The 10,000-nt window shown below is 45.9% G+C and overlaps 1 protein-coding gene across 1 annotated transcript in view; it reads right to left on the reverse strand.

Moving 5' to 3' along the window:
* LOC139373836 (enhancer of filamentation 1-like) overlaps positions 1–10,000 on the reverse strand; it is a 58,019-nt gene that overhangs the window by 22,992 nt on the left and 25,027 nt on the right. The window contains exon 2 of the mRNA XM_071114909.1: positions 3,677–4,075. Within this exon, the coding sequence (XP_070971010.1) occupies positions 3,677–4,075 (399 nt within the window). The remainder of the gene's footprint in view (positions 1–3,676; positions 4,076–10,000) is intronic.

A 10,000-nucleotide genomic window follows, 5' to 3' on the forward strand; every position in this document is an offset into this window, starting at 1 on the left:
TTACTGACAAGCCCTTGACCAACAGTGTAGACCTTACAGTGAAATGCTTACTGACAAGCCCTTAACCAACAGTGTAGACCTTACAGTGAAATGCTTACTTACAAGCCCTTAACCAACAGTGTAGACCTTACAGTGAAATGCTTACTTACAAGCCCTTGACCAACAGTGTAGACTTTACAGTGAAATGCTTACTGACAAGCCCTTAACCAACAGTGCAGTTCAAGAAAGGGTTAAGAAAATATTTACCAAATAAACTAAAGTAAAAGATTCTAAAAAGTAACACAATATATACAGGGGGCACCGATACCTAGTCAATGTGAACATGTAGGTAGGGGTAAAGTGACTATACGTAGATAAACAGCGAGTAGCAGCAGGGTAAAAACAGTCTTATGGCTCAGGGGTAGAAGCTGTTAAGCAGCCTTTTGGTCCTAGACTTGGCGCTCCGGTACCGCTTGGGCTTTCCTCTGATACCGCCTGGTATAGAAGTCCTGGATGGCTGGAAGCTTGGCCCCAGTGATGTACTGGGCCGTGCGCACTACCCTCTGTGGCGCCTTGCGGTCAGATGCCGAGCAGTTGTCATACCAGGCGGAGATGCAACCGGTTAGGATGCTCTCGATGGTGCAGCTGTAAAAACCTTTTGAGGATCTGGGGATCCATGCCAAATCTTTTCTGTCTCCTGAGGGGGAAAAGGTGTTGTTGTGCTCTCTTCACGACTGTCTTGGTGTGTTTGGACCATGATATTTAGTTGGTGATGTGGACACCAAGGCATTTGAAACTCTCCACCCGCTCCACTACAGCCCCGTCGATGTTAATGGGGGCCTGTTTGGCCCTTCTTTTCCTGTAGTCCACGATCATCTCCTTTGTCTTGCTCACGTTGAGGGAGAGGTTGTTGTCCATTTGGGCCTAGCCTAGCTCTCTGAATAACTCGAAGCTGGGAGGAAAACAACACAGCCCTGTCTGTCTGTCTGGACTCCACAGAGTACACAGAGACAGCATTTCTGCTCTCCTTAATGGCCAGCAACACAGCTGAAATCTGACTGCACCACTTTACCAATCACAGATGGGACATTTAGACGTTGACGCAGACTCAATTTAATCTAAAACAAGGCAATTATACACTAGTATAGACACATGCATAAAGACACATTTAAATGACCTTATTACCAAAGACATCATTCCTTTTCCTTAGAAAATCTTCCTGTCAGTGAAGAGGGGGAGTGTGATCGTGATGGTAGGTCTGTGAGTGTGATTAGGGATGTGTCTGGCACCCTATACCTTATAGTGCACTACTTTTAACCAGAGCTCTATGGGCCCAGGTCAAAAGTAGGGCACTATAAAGTGAATAGGGTGCCGTTTCAGACAGAGACTGTGGGTGCACAGTACAGGTGGGAGTGATTGACATGCCTTGCTGTTTTCCCTGTGGGTCCTGGTCATAAGTAGTGTGCTATGAAGCGAATAGGGTGCCATTTGGGAGACAGACACAGTTTCCTAAGCACCAGCTCCCTATTTACCCCACAAACACACCTTAGTTGGGTAACGTCTCTGTAACATCTCTGCCAACTCAAGCCATGTTGAAAATACCCACAGACAGAATACATTTCGCCAGGTTATAATTACATTCCCACTCCTAAGGAGATGGAGTAGAGTACCTATCCAGTTCAGTTTAAGAACAGGTTATAATTACATTCCCTCTCCTAAGGAGATGGAGTAGAGTACCTATCCAGTTCAGTTTAAGAACAGGTTATAATTACATTCCCTCTCCTAAGGAGATGGAGTAGAGTACCTATCCAGTTCAGTTTAAGAACAGGTTATAATTACATTCCCTCTCCTAAGGATATGGAGTAGAGTACCTATCCAGTTCAGTTTAAGAACAGGTTATAATTACATTCCCTCTCCTAAGGAGATGGAGTAGAGTACCTATCCAGTTCAGCTTAAGAACAGGTTATAATTACATTCCCTCTCCTAAGGAGATGGAGTAGAGTACCTATCCAGTTCAGCTTCAGAACAGGTTATAATTACATTCCCTCTCCTAAGGAGATGGAGTAGAGTACCTATCCAGTTCAGCTTCAGAACAGGTTATAATTACATTCCCTCTCCTAAGGAGATGGAGTAGAGTACCTATCCAGTTCAGGTTAAGAACAGGTTATAATTATTATTTTGGAATGAGATGTTTGACAAGCTGCTGTCCACATACTTTTGGTCATGTAGTGTATCTCTCTGTTAAGCGTGGGACATTTTTGAAACAAATTTCCAAAATTAAAATAAATTGGAGCTGATTTGCTGGTGTTTTTACAGAAAATTGGGGGGTAAATCAAATCACCAGTTGGGGAACCCTGCTGTTGGGGAACCCTGCTGTTGGAAAACCCTGCTGTTGGAGAACCCTGCTGTTGGAGAACCCTGCTGTTGGGGAACCCTGCTGTTAGAGAACCCTGCTGTTGGGGAACCCTGCTGTTGGGGAACCCTGCTGAAGTGTATAACTAGCTTATTACAGTATAGAAATACACAGTTGTACTGTACTGCCTGGAACATGAATAGACATGTAGATGACTGGTGAATCCATTTGCACTGGGCTCGGTTGTTGTCTGTGAGCTGGTGTACAGTATTTGAGTACAGACAGACCTAAATACAGGCAGCCGCTGCTGGACTCCTACAAACACCAACAGCATAAAAACACAACTCTGCACTGTTGGCTTTTCCATGAGTTGTGCACTGTTCAGTGCCCTTTTGTGGCTTCCCAGGCCCTACATACAGCTCGCCAACACACAAATACGCCAAATGGGAGTCTCTCTCTGTCTATGTGAATAAAAACACTGCCCTGTTCTGTGGTGAACTAACATCTCGGCACACCCTGTCCACATTTCATTTCACATTGCTGCCCTGCAATCCTTCCACCCTGTGACTGTGTCTGTGTAATGACTCTCATTAGACTGGTCTGGGGCCAGTGGCGTGGCAGTAACCTCACAGGGCAGGACAACAGAACAGGCCATGGTTTAAACTGGTCTGGGACCAGTGACGTGGCAGTGGCCTCACAGGTCAGGACAACAGAACAGGCCATGGTTTAAACTGGTCTGGGACCAGTGATGTGGTAGTACCTTCACAGGGCAGGACAACAGAACAGACCATGGTTTAAACTGGTCTGGGACCAGTGATGTGGTAGTACCCGCACAGGGCAGGACAACAGAACAGGCCATGGTTTAAACTGGTCTGGGACCAGTGACGTGGTAGTACCCCCGCACAGGGCAGGACAACAGAACAGGCCATGGTTTAAACTGGTCTGGGACCAGTGACGTGGTAGTACCCGCACAGGGCAGGACAACAGAACAGGCCTTGGTTTAAATTGGTCTGGGACCAGTGACGTGGTAGTACCTTCACAGGGCAGGACAACAGAACAGGCCATGGTTTAAACTGGTCTGGGACCAGTAATGTGGTAGTACCCGCACAGGGCAGGACAACAGAACAGGCCATGCTTTAAACTGGTCTGGGACCAGTGACGTGGTAGTTAGTCTTTTTCTCTCTGTCTGTCTGCCCCCCTTCTCTCTCTCTATCCAGCCCTCTGTCTGTTTGCCCCCCTTCTCTCTCTCTATCCAGCCCTCTGTCTGTCTGCCCCCCCCCCCCTCTCTCTCTATCCAGCCCTCTGTCTGTCTGCAACCTCCCCCTCACTCTCCAGTTCTCTTACCTTGCTGGGGGTGTTGTCTGCAGCCAGGGCATTCCTCTGAGGGGGGACCTGGTACACATCTTGTCCCAGGGGTACCTGGTAGATCCCTTGCTGCCCCGGGCTCTGGAGGGACGGGGGCACCTGGTACAGCCCCTGGGACGATGACACGGCCTTCTGCTGGTAGGCCGAGCCTATAGGTGATGATTGGGCGATAGGGGACTGGGCGTCGAACATTGGACCAATCAGCAGCTTGAGGCGGTTGCCCGGGGCGATGCCCTGGCGGCCGTGTAGCGAGCAGAGCCACCACCCCTCCAGGCCACCCGTGTTCTGCTCAATGATTGTTAAGATGTCCCCTTTCCGGAAGGCCAGCTCCTCCGGGGACTCTGGGACGTTGTCGTACAACGCCTTGGCCATCAGGTTCTACAGAGAGAAGAGAGGTAAGTCTACTGTCAGGAACATACAGTTAATGAAGAGAAGTCAGTCTACTGTCAGGAACATATAGTTAAAGAAGAGAAGTCAGTCTACTGTCAGGAACATACCGGACTGGGATATGCCTCTGAGAATAACATTAACGTATACACAGACATGGTGACTGAGTTCATCAGGAAGTGTTTAGGGGATGTTGTTCCCACTGTGACTATTAAAACATACCCAAACCAAATACTGTGGATAAATGGCAGCATTCGCGCATAACTGAAAGGTGCAAACCAGCGCATTTATAACCATGGCAAGGTGACTGGGAATATGGTTGAATACAAACAGTGTAGTTATTCCCTACGTAAGGAAATCAAACAGTCAAAACGTCAGTACAGCGACAAAGTGGAGTCGCAATTCAACGGCTCAGACACAAGACGTATGTTGCAGGGCCTCCAGACAATCAACACGGACAAGTTAAACACCTTCTTCCCCCGCTTTGAGGATAACACAGATGCAGCCCACTCCCAGGACAGTGGGCTTCGTGGCCAACGTGGGTAAGACATTCAAGCGTGTTAACCCTTGCATGGCTGCCAGCCCAGACGGCATCCCTAGCCGCGTCCTCAGAGCATGTGCAGACCAGCTGGCTGGAGTGTTTACAGACATACTCAATCGCTCCCTATCCCTGTCTGCTGTCCCCACTTGCTTCAAGATGTCCACTATCGTTCCTGTACCCACGAAAGCAAAGGTAAATTAACTAAATGACTATCGCCCCGTAGCACTCACTTCTGTCATCATGAAGTGCTTTGAGAGGCTAGTTAAGAATCATATCACCTCTAGCTTACCTGATACTCTAGACCCACTTCAATTTGCATACCGCCCCAATAGATCCACAGACGATGCAATCGCCATCGCACTCCACACTGCCCTATCTCATCTGGACAAGAGAAATACCTATGTAAGAATGCTGTTCATTGACTATAGCTCAGCATTCAACACCATAGTACCCCCCAAACTCAGTATTAAGCTCGGGGCCCTGGGTCTGAACCCCACCCTGTGCAACTGTGTCCTGGACTTCCTGACGGGCCGCCCCCGGGTGGTGAAGGTAGGAAACAACACCTCCACTTTACTGACCCTCAACACTGGGGCCCCACAAGGGTGCATGCTCAGCCCCCTCCTGTACTCCCTGTTCAACCATGACTGCGTGGCCATGCACGCCTCCAACTCAATCATGAAGTTTGTAGATGACAAAACAGTAGTAGGCCTGATTGCCAACAATGACGAGACAGCCTAACAGGGAGGAGGTGAGGGCCCTGGGAGAGTGGTGCCAGGAAAATAACCTCTCCCTCAACGTCAACAAAACAAAGGAGCTGATCGTGGACTTCAGGATACAGCAGAGGGTGCACACCCCTATCCACATCGGCGGGATCACAGTGGAGAAAGTGAAAAGCTTCCTCTGCATACACATCACTGGCAATCTGTTGAGGAAGGCGCAACAGTGCCTCTTCAACCTCAGGAGGCTGAAGAAATTCATAAACTTTTACAGATTGAGTGCCTATCACTGCCTGGTACGGCAACTGCACTGCCCAGAACTGCAGGGCTCTCCAGAGGGTGGTGTGGTCTGCCCAAACATCACCGGGGGCACACTGCCTGTTCTCCAGCACCCTACAGCACCCATGTCACAGGAAGGCCAAAAAAAATCATCAAGGACATCAACCACTCGAGCCACTGCCTGTTCACCCCGCTACCATCCAGAAGGCGATGTCAGTACAGGTGCATCAAAGCTGGGACCGAGAGACTGAAAAACAGCTTCTCTCAAGGCCATCGGACTGTTAAATAGCCATCCCTAGCCGACCTCCACCCGGTTACTCAACCCTGCACCTTAGAGGCTGCTGCCCTACGTACATAGACATGGAATCACTGGCCACTTTAATAATGTTTACATACTGATTTACTCATTTCATATGTATATACTGTATTCTATTCTACTGTATTTTAGTCAATGCCAATTAGACATTGCTTGTTCTAATATTTACATATTTCTTAATTACATTCTTTTACTTTTGGATTTGTGTAATGTTGTGAACTGTTAGATACTACTGCACTGTTGGAGCCAGGAACACAAGCAATTCGCTACAACTGCAATAGCATCTGCTAAATATGTGTATGTGACCAATAACATTTGATTTGATTTGTTTTAAAGAAGAGAGGGATCTACTGTAAACAACGTAGTACTGTTAAAGAAGAGGAGTTTACAGTAAACAACGTTGTACCGTTAAAGAAGAGGAGTTTACAGTAAACAACGTAGTACCGTTAAAGAAGAGAGGAGTCTACAGTAAACAACGTAGTACCGTTAAAGAAGAGAGGAGTTTACAGTAAACAACGTAGTACCGTTAAAGAAGAGGAGTCTACAGTAAACAACGTAGTACCGTTAAAGAAGAGAGGAGTTTACAGTAAACAACGTAGTACCGTTAAAGAAGAGAGGGATCTACTGTAAACAACGTAGTACTGTTAAAGAAGAGGAGTTTACAGTAAACAACGTTGTACCGTTAAAGAAGAGGAGTTTACAGTAAACAACGTAGTACCGTTAAAGAAGAGAGGAGTCTACAGTAAACAACGTAGTACTGTTAAAGAAGAGAGGAGTCTACAGTAAACAACGTAGCACCGTTAAAGAAGAGAGGAGTTTACAGTAAACAACGTAGTACCGTTAAAGAAGAGGAGTCTACAGTAAACAACGTAGTACCGTTAAAGAAGAGAGGAGTTTACAGTAAACAACGTAGTACCGTTAAAGAAGAGGAGTCTACAGTAAACAACGTAGTACTGTTAAAGAAGAGGAGTTTATAGTAAACAACGTAGTACTGTTAAAGAAGAGGAGTTTACAGTAAACAACATAGTACCGTTAAAGAAGAGAGGGGTCTACAGTAAACAACGTAGTACCATTAAAGAAGAGAGGAGTTTACAGTAAACAACATAGTACCGTTAAAGAAGAGAGGAGTTTACAGTAAACAACGTAGTACCGTTAAAGAAGAGGAGTTTATAGTAAACAACGTAGTACTGTTAAAGAAGAGAGGAGTCTACTGTAAACAACGTAGTACTGATAAAGAAGAGAGGAGTCTACAGTAAACAACGTAGTACTGATAAAGAAGAGAGGAGTCTACAGTAAACAACGTAGTACTGTTAAAGAAGAGAGGAGTTTACAGTAAACAACATAGTACCGTTAAAGAAGAGGAGTTTACAGTAAACAACGTAGTACCGTTAAAGAAGAGGAGTTTATAGTAAACAACGTAGTACTGTTAAAGAAGAGAGGAGTCTACTGTAAACAACGTAGGACTGTTAAAGAAGAGAGGAGTCTACTGTAAACAACATAGTACCGTTAAAGAAGAGAGGAGTCTATAATAAACAACGTAGTACCATTAAAGAAGAGAGGAGTCTACAGGAAGCAGCATACAGTTTAATTTATAGCCTAGGTTTAGCCCGTCACTGCTTTTAGCAACATATCATAAACTGTACTGAACATTGTATTAGCCTAATGCTATCTAAAATATCATAGACTGTACTGAACATTGTATTAGCCTAATGCTATCTAAAATATCATAAACTGTACTGAACATTGTATTAGCCTAATGCTATCTAAAATATCATAGACTGTACTGAACATTGTATTAGCCTAATGCTATCTAAAATATCATAGACTGTACTGAACATTGTATTAGCCTAATGCTATCTAAAATATCATAGACTGTACTGAACATTGTATTAGCCTAATGCTATCTAAAATATCATAGACTGTACTGAACATTTTATTAGCCTAATGCTATCTAAAATATCATAGACTGTACTGAACATTGTATTAGCCTAATGCTATCTAAAATATCATAGACTGTACTGAACATTTTATTAGCCTAATGCTATCTAAAATATCATAAACTGTACTGAACATTACATCAGCCTAATGTTATCTTACACATGTAACATGACGGTCTTCTAGTCCAGGGGTTCCCAACTTTTTTGAGTTGTGACCACCATAATCCCCTCGACCCATCTGGGCCCCAACCCGACCCACAGTTTGGGAACCACTGTTCTGGTCTATGTGGCTCTTATCCACAGTTAGACCTAGGGTGAACTGTCGCATTTGTGCTTTGCAGAACTTGCAATTACCATGCGAAATTCTATTAGCTCCGATGCCAGATGTCTTTTCGACTGATTTGAATTTGATAGGATTTTCTCTCAGTCTTTGCTGGGAGTGCTCCAGGGCATGGTGACCCAACCGGTTGGTTGTTGTGGTGGAGTGTGGTCATAGGAAGGGATAATGGTTCCTAACCACAGCACTAGAGATAGGAAACCCCTAAGGGTTGCTGCTATTGTGTCTATAGGGGACAGACACGTGGTAAACCGACATTCAGTGCAAAACAAATACGCATTCATATCGTCTGCACTATAGGCTAGCATAGCAATAAAATGGCTATCAAAACATACAACCACAAAAAGGTTCCTTATCATCACATCCCAAGCAGAGATAAACCCCCCAGTGGGACTGGCAGGATTGAGCTCACCGTGTAACACAAGTCTACCAGACTTACTGTTCATTTTAAATCCGCTTTTCTTCATACACAGTACAGTCAGTGTGCTTTACTGCTTTTTACTTGCTACGAGAGCAGAGAACCTGAGCTGAGCTATCAGAGAACCTAGGCTGGCTAGCAGAGAACCTGAGCTGGGCTGTGCTATCAATGAACCTGAGCTGGGCTAGCAGAGAACCTGAGCTGGGCTGGGCTAGGAGAGAACCTTGTCTGGGCTAGCAGAGAACCTGGGCTGGTCTAACAGATAGCACAGCCCAGCTCAGGTTCTCTGATAGCACAGCCCAGCTCAGGTTATCAGAGAACCTGAGTGGGCTAGCAGAGAACCTGAGTTGGGCTGGGCTAGCAGAGAACCTGAGCTGGGCTAGCAGAGAACCTAACCTGCGCTTGTCTAGCAGAGAACCTGACCTGGGCTTGTCTAGCAGAGAACCTGACCTGGGTTTGTCTAGCAGAGAACCTGGGCTAGGCTAGCAGAGAACCTGGGCTGGGCTAGCAGAGAACCTGAGCTGGGCTGTGCTATCATAGAACCTGGGTTGAGCTGGGCTAGGCTATCAAAGAACTAGGGCTGGTCTGGCCTGGGCTACTCTATCAGAGAATCTGGGCTGAGCTGGGTTACTCTGTCAGAGAAACTGGGCTGGGCTTGGTTGGCAGAGAACCTGGGCTACTCTGTCAGAGAACCTGTGCTGAGCTGAGCTGGGCAAGCAGAGAACCTGGGCTGGGCTGGACTATCAGAGAACCTGGGCTTGACTGGGCTATCAGAGAACCTGGGCTGGAATGGGCTGGGCTATCAGATAACTAGGGCTGGGCTACTATATCAGAGAATCTGGGCTGAGCTGGGTTACTCTGTCAGAGAACCTGGGCTGGGCTTGGTTGGCAGAGAACCTATCAGAGAACCTTGTCTGGGCTGGGCTACTCTATCAGAGAACCTGGGCTGAAACAGTACAGGATCATTCATTGCCGTAACTAACAGCTCGTTCTACAGTAACCAACAGCTCGTTTTACAGTAACAACCAGCTTGTTCTACAGTACAAACAGCTCATTATACACTAACGAACAGATTGTTCTACCGTAAAACAGCCTGTTCTACAGTAACAAACAGCTCGTTCTACCGTAACAAACAGCTCGTTCTACAGTAACAAGTTCTACAATAACAAACAGCTAATTCTACAGTAACAAACAGCTCGTTCTACAATAACAAACAGCTCGTTCTACCGTAACAAACAGCTCGTTCTACAATAACAAACAGCTTGTTCTACAGTAACAAGTTCTACAATAACAAACAGCTCATTCTACCATAACAAACAGCTCGTTCTACAGTAACAAACAGCTCGTTCTACCGTAACAAACAGCTCGGTCT

This window comes from Oncorhynchus clarkii, chromosome 18 (assembly GCF_045791955.1).
Source record: "Oncorhynchus clarkii lewisi isolate Uvic-CL-2024 chromosome 18, UVic_Ocla_1.0, whole genome shotgun sequence".
NCBI classification, from domain to species: Eukaryota; Metazoa; Chordata; class Actinopteri; order Salmoniformes; family Salmonidae; genus Oncorhynchus; species Oncorhynchus clarkii.